Source organism: Panthera uncia (assembly GCF_023721935.1).
Source record: "Panthera uncia isolate 11264 chromosome C1 unlocalized genomic scaffold, Puncia_PCG_1.0 HiC_scaffold_3, whole genome shotgun sequence".
Lineage (NCBI taxonomy): Eukaryota > Metazoa > Chordata > Mammalia > Carnivora > Felidae > Panthera > Panthera uncia.
The window spans coordinates 1,458,457-1,475,459 of NW_026057584.1; the positions used below are offsets into that span (position 1 = coordinate 1,458,457).

The 17,003-nt window shown below is 57.8% G+C and overlaps 2 protein-coding genes across 8 annotated transcripts in view; one reads left to right on the forward strand and one right to left on the reverse strand.

Annotated features, from left to right (window-relative positions):
- DUSP28 (dual specificity phosphatase 28) overlaps window positions 1-557 on the reverse strand; it is a 2,521-nt gene extending 1,964 nt beyond the window's left edge. The window contains exon 1 of the mRNA XM_049614546.1: window positions 115-557. Coding sequence (XP_049470503.1) covers window positions 115-516 — 402 coding nt within the window. The 5' untranslated portion in view covers window positions 517-557. The remainder of the gene's footprint in view (window positions 1-114) is intronic.
- Window positions 558-3,114: 2,557 nt separating this feature from the next.
- ANKMY1 (ankyrin repeat and MYND domain containing 1) overlaps window positions 3,115-17,003 on the forward strand; it is a 44,960-nt gene continuing 31,071 nt past the window's right edge. For 6 of the 7 annotated variants that reach the window (XM_049614539.1, XM_049614542.1, XM_049614545.1 and 3 more), the window contains exons 1-5: window positions 3,115-3,373; window positions 3,830-3,983; window positions 6,787-6,973; window positions 9,578-9,721; window positions 15,200-15,672. In XM_049614539.1, coding sequence (XP_049470496.1) covers window positions 3,847-3,983; window positions 6,787-6,973; window positions 9,578-9,721; window positions 15,200-15,672 — 941 coding nt within the window. In that variant the 5' untranslated portion in view covers window positions 3,115-3,373; window positions 3,830-3,846. The remainder of the gene's footprint in view (window positions 3,374-3,829; window positions 3,984-6,786; window positions 6,974-9,577; window positions 9,722-15,199; window positions 15,673-17,003) is intronic. The other variant, XM_049614543.1, reaches the window with a different exon arrangement.

A 17,003-nucleotide genomic window follows, 5' to 3' on the forward strand; every position in this document is an offset into this window, starting at 1 on the left:
CCCGGCAAGTCCGTCCTCCCCGAGGCCCCACCTGGAAGGCCCGCCCCGCCGGCTGGCCCGCCCCACCCGGCAGGTCCGTCCCACCCGTGGCCCCTCCTGGGAGCCCCGCCCCACCTGGAAGGCCTGCGCCAGGCTGAGGCCGCGGTGCCGCATGAGGTAGGCGGTGCACACGGCGGCCGAGCGGCTGCGGCCGTTCTTGCAGTAGACTAGGCAGGCGCCGCCGGCGCGCACCGCGGCCTCTATGGCGGCGCAGGTGGGCTCCAGGTGCGTCAGCAGGTCCTCGGCCGGGTCGTCGAACACGGGCACGCGCAGCTCGGCCACGCCGGGCGCGCTCGGGCCGGGCTGCTGACGCGAGACGTTGACGCACAGGCTGACGCCCGCGCGCTCCAGCAGCTCTGGCGCGGCCGCGGTGCGCCCACTCCCGAGGAAAAGTGACGGGGCGATGCGCGCGAACGGTGGCGGCGCGGGCGAGGCGGCCCCGGGGGCCCCGCAGCGGCCGGGTCCTCCCGGGTCCATAACCGGCGCTCGGGCACCCGGCCCGCGGACCTAGTTTGGGCGGCCGGGCGGACCGCCGGGCACCCCCGGGTCCTAAAGGGCTCCCGGGGACCTGCCCGCAGGGCCTTGGCTGCCTCCCTATTGGCCGGCCGGAGCGGGGCTCCTTCCCCGATTGGCTGCGGGTGGGGATGGCGGCCATTGGCTGGCGTCGTGGTTGGGAGGACGAGTGGGATTGGCCGCAGTGGGGTGGGCGGGGCCGGGACTCTGGGATGAATGGGCGGTCCCTGGGGGACGCGGTGGGGGACGCGGAGGTTCACGAGCTGCGGTCCTTCGCGCGAGGGCGGTGTTTTCGGTCAGCTGGCCTGCGACACTGCACGACGCTGCGACCGCTGCGGCGCCTGTCCCTGCGAGGGGTGGGGGTATGGTTCACAGACGCGGGCACCTCCCCAGAACGGGTCCGGTCGGGCAGGGGCCGCAGGGCCGGAGGGCCGCAGCAGGGCTCCGGGAGGTGGGCTTCTCCTCAAGCTGTGCTGTAGTGCACAGGACTGGGGTCCGGTCCAGTAGCCTCCCGGTCGTTTTGTTGGTAGGCTGCTTGGCTTAGTAGGCTGCTTGGCTGCGAGTACGCTTAGTAACTACGCATGATTGCATTGCCGCTTGATGTGCCTTTTAGAAAGCTCTATGTTCCTTTTTACCTGCTTCCTAATTGCTCTTTGTAATTTCTGTATCTTAGTTTCACTTTAATTGTAAAACATGGTTCGTATGAAATAAAGCTGTCTGCCCTTTTCATCATTTCTTCATACACCCATATTTATTTTTTATTTTTAGTAACTTCTGGTTCATCGCTGTAACTTTTAAAAACTAAGATCATTTATTGCCCAACATTTACTATGTAAGAAGACTTCTTCTGTAGGTTTTTTCCCCCTTTTTAAACAATTGTTTCAAACGTTTATTTTTGAGAGACAGAGTGCGAGCAAGGTAGGGGCAGAAAGAGAGGGAGACGCAGAATCCGAAGCAGCTCCAGGTGCTGAGCTGTCAGCACAGAGCCTGACGTGGGGCTCTATCCCACCAGCCTCGAGATCATGACCTGAGCCAAAGTCAGACACTTCACTGACTGAGCCACCCAGGCGTCCCCAGTAGGTTTTTCTGATGTCCAGTGTCATTCAGGGATGTGTTTCAGGGATCCGTTTCAGTGAAAAGCTGTCCCGCAGTGAAGAGCTGTCCTGCAGCCCTGCATACATTGATATTGTGGTTTGTTTTATTAATCATGGCACAATTTTGGTTCATCTATAACAGAGTATCACAAACTAGATGGCTTAAAACAAGTTTATTTTTCCCTGGGTTTGCGGTTTCCAAGCCTCTGTCTCCTTATAAGGACACTAGTCATCTGGTTTAGCGAATACCCTAATCCAGTATGACCTCTTGATTATTTGCAAAGACCCTATTTCCATATAAGGTCATTCACCGGTACCAGGAGTTGGGATTTAAACTTAATCTTTTGGGGGGATGTCATTCAACTTACAACAGATGGTACGGTTTGATAAGTTTGTAGGATATTTTGAAGTTGATCACTTCTTTCTCTTTTCATAACAGGAATTTAAAGACAGTTTGGTTTGTGCTCTAATGCCCAGGCTGCAGTTGGAGGGAGCAGGGCAGAGAGAGGGGGCCTGAAAGTGAAGGATAAGAAGTAAAGAGGGGGGGATCCAGGAACCAAGGTGGATATGAAGGGAGAAGGGGAATTGGGAGATAGAGGGGTGGAGGAAGCACCCCAGAGCCTTAGCCTGAATCTAGCCACTGGGGGCGGCGGGGGGGGGGGTGCGGCTAGGCTTCTTTGCATGTCTCTTTCCCCTCTTTCTAAGGGGCAGTCTGGGTTGAGAACCCCAGGCCCTGCGCCTGCAGAGAGCCCCGCCCTCTCTCCAAGAGGCCCCAGTTGCTTCCTTTGCAGAAAGTCCTTGTGCTGTTTCCCACCACTGTGCCTCTCTGCACATTTAGCCCAGTTCCCTGGACTGCGCTTTCTTTGCTCTTTGGAGAACTCCTGCGCATCCCCTGAAACCCTATTCAGGTCTCCTCTCTCCATAGTCTTCCCTAGAGACTCCTCGGTCCCCACAGCTAATCCTTTTTCTCTCCGTGACTTCAGTCCCCTTTGTCGACTCGTCCCGAACCAGACCAGGAGCTCCGCTCCGTGCCTTCCACAAACTTGCACGGAACCGCCAAAAACCGGCTTTGGAGTCCGGCAGAGCTTGAGGAGATCTTGGCTGTACTGCGTCCTGGCGCGCGGCGGTGGACGATTAACCCCATTGTCCCTCGGTTTCCGCAGGTGTCTCCCGGGCACACCCCACCATGCTCTCTTCCCGGGGGGCGGGGGGCGGGGGGGAGCGTAGGGGGCTTAGTGCTCTCCCCACGCTCTCCCTGAGACCTTGGCCCAGAGCTGGCTCACCGTCCTCTGCTGGACGTGGATTTCGGTGCCCGTAGCGGACACAGGCGGCCGGGTTCCCGCGTCTCGCGGGGCTCAGGCACAAGGCCCGCTAGCGCCGGGGCGTGGGGGGCTCGGCGGCCGCGGGCAGGCGGGGGCCCCGTGAGGTCACAGAGGGGCGCCCCCTGTTCCGCCAAGGACGCCCGGGGGCGGGGCGTGGTCTGGGGAGGGGCCGGGCGCGGGGATTGGTGGAGGCCGAGAGCGTCCGGCGCTGGGGCGGTGGGCAGGTCTCCAGGGAAACCCGACGCTCTGGGGCTCCGGGCGCTGCGCGGAGCGGGACGAGACTTGCGAGTGGGGCTGCGCTGCGCTGGCCGCCGCCCTGGGCGGACTGGGTGCAGAAGGTGTGAGCTCTCCGACCCTCGGTGCGGCCCGCGGCAGGGGCGCGGTCGGGATCCCGGCGGGAGCGCGGTGAGACGGGAAGGGGCGTGTCCCGGGGCTCTGCGCGTGGTCCCGACGCCCCCTGGGCCCGGCCCTCTGTCCTCCCGCGTCTGGGACAGGCAGGAAATTTGGGACCCGACGTGCTTGTGTGAGGTCGGATGAGGGCCGTCTCCCTGCACTTGGTCCGGCCGCCCTCGCGGGCTGGCATCAGAGACCTGGGGGGAGGGGACGCCTGCTGTTCGGGGAGGAATATTGACTCCAACGTAGGGCCCTAAAGAGGTCGTGGGAGGGTGGCCCAGATGGCTCTTAATGTGTGGTTCCTGCCCCCGCAGGAGGGACGCTGGCGGAGTTTCCAACAGGATGGGGGTATCGACCGGGTTAGGGGAGGGGGGCTTTGTTTCTCTGAGGCGGGTGGGGCTGTGGGCATGTCCCCGGGGCCCGCCAGGAGCTCTGAGGGCGGATGTGGGTCCCTGGCTTTGCTTTCAGGTTCAAAGACGAGAGGCATGGAAAGTGGGTGTCCCTCAGCCTTGTATTATAAAGTCCCAGATGATGACATCTCTGAAAATCAGCTGGCAGGGAGAGACGGCCAGCCTACTGCCACTGACTTCCTGGGGACTCTGGAGATGCTCTCTACCAAAAGGTGTGGGGGCCCCCCTGCGGGGGGGGGGGGGTGGTTCCCAGCCTCACCCTGGGGACCAGACTTAGCTGGGATCCAGCGTTGGGGTAGGTGCTAAAAACCCCTAAAAGTTATTTTACCCCTCAAAAAGTAGTCTCTGGAGAGAGAGGAAGACCTGAGCGTTGTATCAGCAACCACTGAGGAAAATTACAACACGGGGTAGCTGGAACACCCCCTCACCCCCCCCCCCCCCGGCCAGATGTCCGCACTCCCTTCTAACTCGGCCACTCTGCCTTGGCCTAGCCTCGCCACGAGGGTTCCCAAGCTGGGCGGCTTCACACTATGGTGTTAACAGTGAGAGCCCACACCTCCCAGGCCTACTCTGGGCCAGGGGCTGGCTGCCCTCCCGGCCTAACCGTGGCATCTTGTGAAACCCACCCTGTAGTCCTGTTGTTCTTGTCCCTGTTGGTGGACTGCACTGTGCCTCCCTTCCCCCACTCGCACTCCCGAAATCCGTGTTGAAGCCCTAACCCCCAACGTCCTGCTGACTTGTGCTCCTCCACAGGCTCAGCGCAGGCACAGGCCCTAGCCGTCCTGGCCCCTGCCCCGGTCACCGTCACGTGAGGTCTGGAGGCTCAGGGGTGGGGGGCTCAGAAGCTCTGCCCTGCCTGCAGCTGCGCCTGCCCCCGCTGCCCCTGTCCCCCCTGCCCCTGCTGCTCCCCAGGCTCCAGCCCGGGACCCCGGTTGTCAGGCCGCCCTGCTCTCCTCTGGCAAGCACGCCATCCTCTACGCATTGACACACCCAGCCCTGGAGGTGGGGCTTTTGGGGAGTGATTAGGCTTAGAGTTGTGGGGCCCCATGATGACATTAGTGCCCTTCTAAGAAGAGGAAGAAGCCGACACTTTCTTTCTCTGCCACATGAGGACACAGGTGCCATCTATGAACTAGGAGCCTGGCCTTGTCTGGGAACCGAGTCTGCAGGCACCCTTAGATGTCTAGTGTCCCCCTCCAGAACCGTGAGAATGGATGTTTGTGGCTCAAGCTCCCTGCCTGTGGGACTTTGCAATAGCCTGAGCGGACTGATAGAGTCCCTGTTTTACAGAGGAGAAAGGTCTCTGAGCCCCAAGGGGGACAGGGAGCCTGTCTGGTGGCAGAACCACATGCCCACCCTGCTCACCCGGCCAGCCAGCTGGGCATTTCCAATGACTCAACAGTGGGCCTTACGGCTGATTGCTTGTGTTAGTAATTTTTTTGCTTTGTTTTAAAATCATTTCCTTTGGCTTTTTGAGAAAATTTTCCATTTGTTCATGTTTTTATAGTCCATTACCTTTTCCTCTTAATAACTCAAAAAAAGGTTTGTTTTTTTTTTAATTTTTAAATTAAGCATGTAGTGTGTGTGCCCTGTGGCAAAGCAAGAAAAGTGGCATGTTAGTCTGCTGGGGCTGCAACAAAGTGCCACCCACAGGGTGCCTTAAACAATAGAGATGTATTGTCTTTCAGGCCAGAGGCTGGAGCCCAAGGTCAAGGTGTGGGCAGGGTGGTTTCTTCTGAGGGTGAGAGGGAGAATCTGTTCCAGATCTCCCTCCTTGCCTTGTAGACGGCTGTCTTCTCCCTGTGTCCACACATCATCTTCTCTCTGTGTGTTCCTGTGTGTCCAAACTTCTTTCCCTTGTCATAGTACAACAGTCACATTGGACTAGGCCCCCACTGATGACCTCACTTTAACTTGGTTACCTCTGTAAATGCAGTCCCAGGTAAAGTCTTGGGATGTAGGCTCTAACGTAGGAGTGTGTGTGTGTGTGTGTGTGTGTGTGTGTGTGTGTGTGTTGGGGGCTGGGGGGAAACATAATTCAACCCATAAGCACAGGTAAGCCAAAGAAGAAACAAACCAAAGCGCAGCCCTCAGATTTTTTCATTGTTGCATGTATGTATCTGTTTTTCCTGGCTTCTTTCTTCAAATGCATAACAAAGTGGCAAATGGAGATTTTTGTGTTCACAGCAGCTGTATCCCTTCTTTGGGCAAAGCTTTGTGAAGCCTCTGTGACTCACTGCTGGCATTTGAGGGCTGGCTGGTGGAGGGGGCTCAAGGTCCGAGGGTTTCCATGCTTTCAGCAGCCTAGCTAGACCGTCAGCCCGACAGTGGCACAGGTCTGTAGACCAGAGACATCGAGATACAGCATCCCCAGAGAGCCCTTAAGTTGAGAGGGAGGCAGAGAGGGGGGCTGTGTGTGTGACGGGGGCTGGGGGTAGGTCACCCTTTAGGTCAGGATTTGTACTCTTAGCAAGAGCAGAAAAGAAGCCAGCTCGCCCTCGTGAACATTTTCTGCCCCTTGCTGTGCACCCGCCCATCCCTGTGGTCTCTCTTAGTAGGCAGCTGGCTGCTGCTCTTGGACCGAAGCTCCCTCTCCTTGTTCAGACCACCCACTGGTCCATGCGTGCCTGCCAGGTGTCTGCCTCCTGCCCGGCTGTGGGCCAGGCTGCCGGCCCCCGGGGGGGAAGACACTGCTGCGGCGCTCTGGGCTGCTGGTGGACACAAGGCTGGCCCCGCAAACAGCTGGAGCTGGAACCCATCAGCTTCCAGGACACCGGCAGCCCTTTACCCATGTTAGAGACTCGGGGTTGCACACTTCCTGTGTGACCTTGGGCAGTCACTGCATGCCCATGCCTCAGTTTCCCGCTCTGCAAAATGGGAGTGGCAAGAGCGTCTGCCTCGGGGTTGTTGGAGGAAGAGACGAGATAGTGTGTGTTCTCTGCACGTGGTCCCCCCCTCAGGCCGGTTCCAGCATTGATCTTCCTCGCCGCCCCCCCCCCCACTTCACCTTCCTAGGGACATCCTAGAGGCCCCGGAGGAGGAAGAGGAGTCCGAGGGTCCCCCCAGGGGGCAGGACCTGAAGGAGGCCTACATCCAGCTGGTCCGAGGCGTGCAGGAGTGGCAGGATGGCTGTGTGTACCAAGGGGACTTCGGGCTGGACATGAAGCTGGGATACGGTGAATTCTCTTGGCCCACGGGCGAGGTAGGTGGCTTCCGTGGCTGTCCCCGCCAGGGCCTGGCTGTCTCTTTTCTTCTAAGAGGGGTGTGAGGCAGACTTGCCGGTCTCCGGCAGGAAGGGTGCTGGGCTTGTGTCTTTTCTACCTTCCAGAGAGAAACCTTCCAGAAACTTCCAGAGAGAAACATTCTCACAGTTGTCCAGGGTCACACATGCAGTTGGCCTGGGCATTCCCGGGCTGCGGCTTGGGAAGGGTTACTTACGATAAATTCTTATTCTGGGCAACTGTTCAAAAACTTCAAATTACTGCATGGAGCTGTATGTACGTCGGTGAAATTGCATCGTATTTAGGGTTAAAGAGAAGGGAAGGATCTTTTTAGCAGTCAGATGGGAGCAGGCTCCAGAGCCCACACAGTAGGCCGCGTCCAGGACCCCAGTGGAGACTCCCGGGGACCTGTGGGAGCTCCGCAGGTGCCTGGGGGAGGGCACAGCGGCCTGGCCTGTGGCACGACCGCGGCCGACACCTGTAGCTGCGGCTGCCTGCTTGTCCAGTGGGGAGATTTCCAGAGCGTGGGTTCTACTGCGAGCTGGGGAGACGGCCCCGTAGGGTACTTTCGTTCAGATCCAGGCCCAGTGGGGTCCAGGCTCAGAAGAGCAGCCGGGGCTGGGTGTGTCAGTGCGTGATTGCCAGAGGAGAGCAGGGCGGCCTGATAACCGGGGTCTCGGGCCGGAGCCTGGGGGCGGCAGGGGCAGGGGGGGCAGGCGCAGCTGCAGGCAGGGGCGAACCTTCCCCCGCACCCCTGCCGATCCCTCTCCCAGAACGCACCTCAAGCTCAGACGAGCCTCCGGACCTCAGGTGACCGGGAGGCCGGGGCCGAAGCCTGTGTTGAGTGGAAGCCACCGTGACACTGGTGGTTCAAGCGCTGACTCCCGTGGCTCCGGGACTGGCACTGAAACCAGTCCTCGGCTAGTTTCTTTCTTTTACCCAACGCCGTGGTGTCCCGTGCCCTCGTTCGTGGCTGTGGGAGGTTGGGCGTGCCGGCCTGTCCCGCGGAGCCCGGGTTCCACCGTGAGGGAGACCACGGGGGGCGGGTGTGGTGGCGGGGCCTCGGCCTCATTACTGCCCGGCGGGACCTCCGGGTCCGCGGAGCAGCTGCTTGTGCAGCCGAGACAGCTCACAAGCCGGAGAGGCCAGGGGGACGAGAGAGTGTGCCACCCACCAGCGGTGACCCTACACGCGTTAATGGCCTGAGCACATCAGCCCTGGCCGGTCAGACGCAGCTCGTGGTGTGAGTGCAGGGGTGGGGACGGATGGGGTGGCTGTGGAAGGGCCTCCCTCCAATGCTGCTTTCTCCTGGGGAGGGGGGCAGAGAGCCTCTCTCCCGCGTATGGACCGACGCTCGTACACAGTTGTTTTCGAGTCGGGTGGACTCCGCTTTCCCCCACAAAGTGGTGCGGGTGTTGGCAGGAGCGGGCAGCCCCTGGCCTCGTGTCCCTCTGCTCCGCGTGTCCTCGTGCTCGACATTCTCTTCAGAAGCGCCGGCGGAGCCCACGTTCAACCCAGGCAGCGCTGAAAAGGGCCTTCGTTGGCTCTTACGATGGAAAGTCCATCAGCGGGGCTCTGCAGCCCGAGGCCTGGCTGGTCCGGGGATTCTGATGACCTTGTCGGGCCCCCTCTCTCCCCGTCTCTGTGTTGGCGCCCAGACTAACCTTCCGCCACCTGGCGAGCCTGTGGGAGCTACGCCTGACACTTCTGGGGGAGAGGAAGGGCCCTGGGGACACTGGTCTGGCCCCGGGCATGGGTCCTGTGGCCAAACCCAAATTGAGGCCGGGGCCGGGGTCGGGAGTCGTCTGGTCGGACAGGCCTGGTCACTGGTGCCTGGTCCGTCAGCCACCAGCCCCACGGGGAGTCCTCTCCGTTACCCGAGGACAGAGGAGGGCACGAAAGCAGCCACACCTGGGGTCCCGTTCCTACAGAGCCGTCTCCGAGCGTTGCAGGACCGGCCTGCGGCTGGCATGGGAAGAGCTCGCAATGGGCGTCACATTGTTTGACCCTCCTGAGGCCCCAGCAGGGAGGCGGGCCGGCACAGACCCGCCACCGGCATTTGTGGGGCTTGGGCCACGAGCGGAGGCCGGCGTCCGTGGCTCAGTGTAGCCACACCAGTGTTCCCGCGCAGGCCCATAGCTTGCCCCTGGGGTCACACGTGGGGCTGCGCGGGTGAGCCCGAGGCTGGTGCCCCCCCCCCCTGCCCCCGCCATCCTGCTGCCTGTAAACCCAGGCAGACGTGGAGCTGAGCCCGGGTCGGGGCTCCGGCCCAAACCCAGGAGTCGCTCCGCAGTGGTGGCCATTCCAACGCCTCTCCAGATTCCCCTACCGGAGCTACGGCAGGCGACACGGGGGCCACCGGGGCCCGACCGCCTGGCACCTGCTCTGTGTGACATAGGTGACGTCTCTCATAGACTCGTTCGGCCCCCGAACTTGAAGGGGCCCCGTGGCCAGGTGCCCCTGTGGTCCGCCTCACTGCCAGCCTGGCGGGCTGCCTCCACCTGGGGGGCTTCCTGGAAGGCTGGGGTGGGGGGTGGCCAGGAGCAGCTTCTCGGACACAGCCTGTCACTGAGCGCTCTTCACAGTTGTACCACGGGCAGTTTTACCGGGACCACCGCCACGGGCTGGGCACCTACCAGTGGCCCGACGGCTCCAGCTTCACTGGCATGTTTTACCTCAGCTACCGAGAGGGCTACGGCACCATGTACCTGAAGACCAGGCTCTTCCAGGTGAGGGGGCGGGGCCACAGGGGAGGGGGGGGCCGCCCTGTGGAGGTGAGGGGGCAGGACTACGCCAGGTGCAGGTGAGGGGGCAGGGCCACGGGGGTGTGAGGGGCGGGGCCACCAGGGGAGGGGGAGGGGCCGCCAGGGGGTGAGGAGGTGGGGCAGCCCCTGGGGGGGGCGGTGTGAGGAAGGGTGAAGGAGCTGCCCCCACCAAGGGGTGTGTGAGTGTGAAGGAGGGTGAGGGGGCGGGGCGCCCCTGGTTGGGGGAGGTGTGGGGGTGTGAGGGGGCAAGGCTGCCCCAGATGTGGGTGACAGGTGAGGCCGCCCTGGAGTTGGGGGGGAGGGGGGAGGGTCACCCTGGGTGCAGGTGAGGGGGCGGGGCCACCCCTGATGCAGATGAAGGGCGGGGCTCTGTGTGCTCAGGCCACTGGACAGAAAGATACTTAGGTCCTGGGGAAGTTTATTTGTGTAACAAGTGGTAACTTCCTTATTTTTAAAGATCGTTAACAGTACCAATAATAAGGTTCATAAAAAGAAAACGAACACGAATGAGAAGACAGGATGCTTCATGATCCCATTTTCCAGAGCAGGGAATTGTGTATCCTTTAGATTAAACTGCAAATGCACCGTAATACTTACTTTTTTATACATAAGCTGGATCATTCCACATAGATTGTCTTGAAACTGGTCTTTTTTAAAAAAAAATTTTTTTTAATGTTTATTTATTTTTGAGACAGAGAGAGACAGGGCATGAACGAGGGAGGGTCAGAGAGAGAGGGAGACACAGAATCTGAAGCAGGCTCCAGGCTCTGAGCTGGCAGCACAGAGCCCGACGCAGGGCTCGAACTCAAGGACTATGAGATCATGACCTGAGCCGAAGTCGGCCGCTCAACCGACTGAGCCACCCAGGCGCCCCTTGAAGCTTGTCTTTATTTGTGGAGGACATTCCTGGTTTTGCAGAAACAGTTGCCTTTCCTCCTTTTATTTCCGGACGGCGTAACTTAGGGTACAGTCCACCCCCTTGAGTGTGCAGTTGTGAAGGTTTTCACGAGCGTGGAGTTGTGTGACTACTACTGCCGTCAACGTACAGGACGGCTCCTTCTCCGCTCCTGCCGGTGCCCCTTTGGGACCGGTCTCTCCTCCCACCCCAGCCCTGGCCAGTTGTTTTGCAGATGATTTGCCTTTGCAAGAATACCAGGCTAGTGAAATACAGTAGGTAGACTTTTGAGGCTGGTGCCTTTCACCTAGCGATCGTATTGAAGGTTCATCTGCCTTGTGGTGAGTCCGCAGCTCCTTCCTTAGTGCTGAGCAGTGTTCCAAGTGCATGGCGCCGTTCTCCATTCCCAGCTGACAGACGCTCCTTTCCAGCTTTTGTTGATTATGAATCAAGCTGCTGTAAACATTTATATATGGTGTTTTGCGTGCATGTTCGTGTGCAAGCATTGTACCCCGTCCAAGCCCCTAATATATACTGGAGTCCATCTCCAGCCCCAACCCCTCAGCTCTCGATGACGCTGCTCTGCTTTTCATCACAACGTCCCCTTTTCCGTTGTTTCAGATCAGTGGAATGGGTGTTACTGCATGTTCGATTTCTCTGGCTTAGGGCGTGATTCTTTTGAGATTCGTACGTATTTGCATATGGCAGCAATTTGTTTCTTTTGCGGTGAGGTAGTATTCCGTTGTGTGGATTCGAGACACGTGTTTTCCTGATTCGCCAATAGCTACATGTTTGAGTTCTTTCAAGTTTTTGGTTATTATGAGTAAAACTGCTAAAAACGTTTGATTACAAGTCTTCATGTGCACACACGTCTGTCTTTTCATTTGGGTAAATACCGCCAGTGGGATCGCTGGCCGTAGGTGACGTGCATGGCAAGTTTTGTAAGAAACCTCCGAAGGGTTTTCCAAAGTGGTTGTGCCATTTTCCATTTCAGCCACTCATGGGGCGCCTGGGCAGCTCAGTCAGGTAAGCATCTGACTTCAGCTCAGGTCATGATCTCTTGGTTTGTGGGTTTGAGCCCCATATCGGGGCTGTGCTCACAGCTCAGTCTGAAGCCTGATTTGGATTCTGTCTCCCTCTCTTTCTGCCCCTCTGCTCATGCTATATCTCTGTCTCTCAAGAATAAATAAACATTAAAAAAGTTAATTTTAGCCACTCATAGGCTTATCGAGTTTTCTTTCCCTGGTTCTTGCTTTTTTATGTCCTAGTTACGCAATTTTAGCTTAATCCAAGTTTCCTAAGATTTTCGTCTGTGTTCTCTTCTGCATGTCATGGTTTTGGCTCTGACATTTAGGTCTGGGATCCGTTCTGGGTTAATGTTTGCACTGCACGTGAAGCAACGGTTGGTTGGGCCTCCTCCCCTCCCCCACCTCCACCTGTAGGCGGCCGGCTGATCCGGTGCCATCGGTCGAGAAGACTGTCATTTCTCTACTGCTGCTTTTGTACCTTTGTTAAAAACCACACTTGGAGACACGTGTCTAGCCGTGTTTCTTCATGTGATGTCGGGACTGATCCGTGGGTGCCGGTGTCTGCAGTCCTTTTCCGTCGGTTCCGACGGCCTCCTCACCTTACTTGTGATTTTGGACAATATCGCTGGACCGTCATTTCATTAGAGGGCGCAAGTTGGTGACACTCTAAATCTACGATCCCTCCTTCATTTATTAACTAGAGTTCTTTTGTCTACAACAGCCTTCATCAACTGTTTGGTTACTTTGAGGTAGTTTTATGGGGAAGGCGAAATGACACTTGATCTTTTCCTTTTTTGCCCCTCGTCAGGGTAACAAGTGGATGATTACCTAACATTCTTCAATGGCGATCGGTGGAGCTTACTCGGGTTTTTTTTGTTTGTTTGTTTTTCGGATCTGTATAAACTCACGGATTTTAGTATATTTGGTGTATCTCAGCACATTGTGGTGGTTATGCTTTTGGATGCCCAAATTGTCACTCTTGGGTCGGGGGAGTTTGGTTTTTGCTTTAGTTTGGTTCTTGCAGTAGACATAGCTCCACCAGGTGTCGGTGGTTTTCTTGCCTTTTGTTGGGGCAAGGAGACCCCAGCTCATCCATACACCTCCTGCCCTGGTCCCAGGATTGACTGTTGATCTGGCAGGCCTGGTTCCTAGATGGGGCGTGGTGTGGAAAAACCACCATTTGGGTGCTTATTACTATCGTGTTGGCTGGTTTTCATTTGTAGGCTTTTTCAATAGCAGATCTAGATTTTTTTTTTTCTCTCTAAATGAGAAAAGACACCATCAGTTCATACGGACGTCTCCAGCTCCAGTTTGGGAATACGGGGCTTTTACTCAACAGCCATGGTATCGTATTTGCATGTCTTTGCAATTAGTCTTAAAAATCTTTGTTTTTAACGTTAACACATTTCCTATTTATTTCCCCCCGTGAAATATGTATGACAGTTTCAGAATGATGGTGTAGCATTAGCTCCAGCGCCGTGGCTCCTAAAACAACTCAGGGCTCCTTTCCTGCCTTTTGTCCCTGGGACCCATCCCACTGGGAAGGTGGAATCCAATCACGTGAGCTACTGTCCGTCCGTGCTGCCTGGAGGGAGAGCTAGGTTCAGTGGTGTTGCTTTCATTGTTTAGGATTTGATTTTTACGATCTTGCTTTAATTTAGTTTGGTAATTCAGTAAAAAATGGATATTTTTCTGAAGGCAAATCTAGCAAACAGGGTCCCCCCACAGGAGTCCAGCTTCTACTGTTTCTATCCGGAGTCCTCTCTCGTCACCGGGGATTGTTTGTACAGCTTCCTCTTTGCATTTACACACCAGGAGCACACGTGCACACACGTTCCTCCCCGCGTAGGCAGTGGGATGTGCACCCTGCACGCTTCCCGGGGCCGCCTGTGGTTGCCCTTCCTCCCGACAGCCCAGACCCCCTCCTCACTGCTTGGGAAGGGTCAACCACAGGCGCACTTTCCTCCGGCCTTTGTGGTGCCGAGGGGCACCGTGGTGACGGTCTCGCCGGTTAATGGTTCCACGCTTTTGTCGGTGATCTTCGGGATACGTTCCTAGAGGGGGATTGTTGGTCACAAAGTAAATGCATATCAAAGGCAATTTTTTAAGCCTGTGGCGTGTAGCGTCCTGGAGACACATTCTCCTTTCTTTAACCATCGACATTACTGCCATTGTATTTTACTAGTAACGTAACTGTTAGTGTTATTAAGAGCTTGCTGCTAGACGTACTGTTGTGAACATATGTGTGACTATAGCTTTGATCTCGTTGGGATTGTTTCCTTACGATGTTAAGGAGATTATGTCCTTATGATAGAATCCTAGAAATGGAGCTCTTGGGTCAGCTCTTGGGGCATGAACGCCTTTGGTCTCCGCACAGACCCCCAGCAGCTGCCTTTCCGACCGCCTGCCTCCCTGCACCCCCTTTTCTTGCCCCGTCCGCAGTCTTCCTTCTCGGCCCATCCATCCTGTGGCTTCCGCCGCCTCGGTGACGCTCCGGCGCTGCCAGGATGAATGCGCACCGCCTCCCCCCGGCCCCCGACCCTTTCACAGACCGCGGCGGCACTCGGTGCCCTGCTGCCACTCGGCAGATTCTCCCGGAAGTGCCCCTGCCGTCCCCACCCAGCTGCTTTGCACGATGAAGTCCTCCTTGGCGTGTCTTACTGTTCCTTGCATGTTCTTTCCTCTGCTCTAGACTGTGAACTTCTTGTGGGGGACTGTGTAGCTCAGAGACTTACGCCCCAAGTAAGTCTGCAAGCCCGGGGCTCTGAGATAGGGGCCCTGTCCCAGGGTCCCAGGCGAGGGCGTGGCACCAGGGAGTGACACGGAGGTCCCCGCTGTGGCTCCCAGTGACCTCCAGATGCCCTTCAGAGCCAGCTCTCCTGGGAAGCCAGGCCCCTCTCCAGCTTCCCGTCCCTTTTTGTGGGCCCAGCATTACCTTTCATCCAAGGCCCTCTTGGCCCTCCCCTCGCCACACATCCCCCACCCAGCACAGACCGCCCCACCCAGCGGAAGGGCCTCGAGAGGCCCAGAAATCACTGCACTCTGCTGGGTTCATGGGAAGCGGGGGGGTTAGCTCCCCCCCCCCCCCCCCCCCCCGCCTGTCTCCTCAGGTCACACCTGCCACAGTCTCTCTGACCCAGGGCCCCGCATCTCCGCTGCCCTGGGTGGCTGGGCTGGGCCCACAATGTCACTGCTACAAGGGGTTCCCTGAAATGAGCCCACACGTGGTATCCCTGACACGCTTCCACCTTGAGACCCCCGGTCATGTCCCCACCTTACTGCTAAGGCCACTGCTGACCACCCTGGGTCCGAAGCACCTTTCTCCCCCAATGCATTCCATATTTACACGTTTGCTCTGGGACACCATGCCGGGTGCATACTCGGCCTCCGTAAGTATTTGTTGACTGAATGAAGACGCTTCTCTTGGAATTTTGTTTTTCTTTGATTTTGAGAAAACGGTTGCAAAGCTCAGGGCCCTGCTGAACGATGTCTCTTGCCCTGGTGACTTTCGCTTCGCAGGGGCTGTACAAAGCGGACCAACGGTTTGGGCCGGGCGTGGAGACCTACCCGGACGGCAGGCAGGACGTTGGGCTGTGGGTCCGGGAGCACCTCATCAAGCTGTGCACGGAGGTTCCCCACAGCTTCTCCATCCACAACTACCCCGAGTACTCGGGCTTCCTCACTCACTCTCCTGCTAGACTCAGCCTCTCAGATGAGGAGAAGGTGGACTGGGACCAGCCGGAGGGACAGGACCCCTTTTTCTACGACTATAAGCGGTTTCTTCTGAACGATGACCTGACTCTGCCTCCAGAAATGCACATTTACTCGACCGACAACAGCCACCTGCCCATGACCTGCTCTTTCCGCAAAGAATTAGATGCCCAAATCTTCCTTAATGACATTCCTCCATTTGCTGAGGATGAAGAACCCTGGTTTATAAAAAATGAGACCCCTCTGATGGTCAAAATCCAGAAGCAAACCTACAAATACAGGTAACTTGCCCCATCTTTCTTTCCCTCCCACGACGGGCCCGTGCTCGGGGCTGGGCTCCTGGGGGGCCTCTGGCACCTGGCTGAGTAACCCGCAGGGTTATTTCTTGGGTTCACGTAAAGGTGCTTCTCCTGTTTGAGGCAGCGCAGCGACGAATAGGGAGGGAGAGCCGTGCGGGGCCGGTGAGCTGGGACACACGCCCCGGGTTGCGAGCATGCAGGTGCAGGAGGGTGCCGTGGCCTCGATGTCTGCACAGGGGCCCGGGATCCTGCTCACCTGCTCTCGGGAGAAGCAGTGGTCAGGAGGTTGCTGGGGAGCACGGAGTGAGGGCAGTCCCTAGAAGAGTGTAGAGCCCTGGGAGGAGCTGTGGAATAGGGTCAGCCGGGTTGATGGAGCTGAGTTCAAATCCTGGCTCTGAGACCTTGCGTGTGTTTGCTCTGTGCAGGTCGGAGCCCGTGCTCCAGCCTCTGTGGGTCATGTCTGCACACAAGGTGCACACGAAGAGATGTATGAGAGCAGGTCTGAGCAGAGAGCCGAGGGTGGGAGGGCCGGGGAGGGGTGGGCTGGGGGCTGGCTGAGCCTCTGGCTTCTCGACGTCTGGGAAGGCGTGGAGCTGCTCCGTTGGTCTCCAAAGACCAACCCAGTCTCCAAACCCCCAACCCCATCCAGCCCTGGAAAAGTAGGCAGCCACCTGACGAATACTGATTTTTTAAAGTTAAAAGTTTTAAGAATATTTTCATTTACTAAACTTTGTCCTCAGTTATAACTAAAGTATTTTAGAATCCAGGTTTGGTAAGCACAAGTGGTTACTTATGCATTCATATACCCACCCACCCATGTACCACCCCTCCATCCACCCACCCCCCCCACCCCTATATCCACCCACCCACCCGCCCACCCGCCCATCCACCCACAGACCCCTCCATCCGTCCATTACCCACCCACTCACCCATCTATCCATCTACCCCCACTCATCCATCGATCCATCCACCCACCCCTCCATCTGTCCATCCACCCACCCACCCATCTATCCATCTACCCCCACCCATCCATCCATCCATCCACCCACCCCCCCACCCACCCCCCTCCACCCCTCCACCCATCCACCCACCCCTCCATCCACCCATCCACCCACCCCTGTATCCACCCATCCACCCACCCACCCATCCATCCATCCACCTCTCCATCCACCCACCCACTCCTCCGTCCACTCACCCACCCATCCCCCCCGCCCATCCATCCACCCACCTCTCCATCCGTCCATCCACCCACGCACCCATCTATCCATCTACCCCCATCCATCCATCCACCCCTCCATCCACCCCTCCATCCA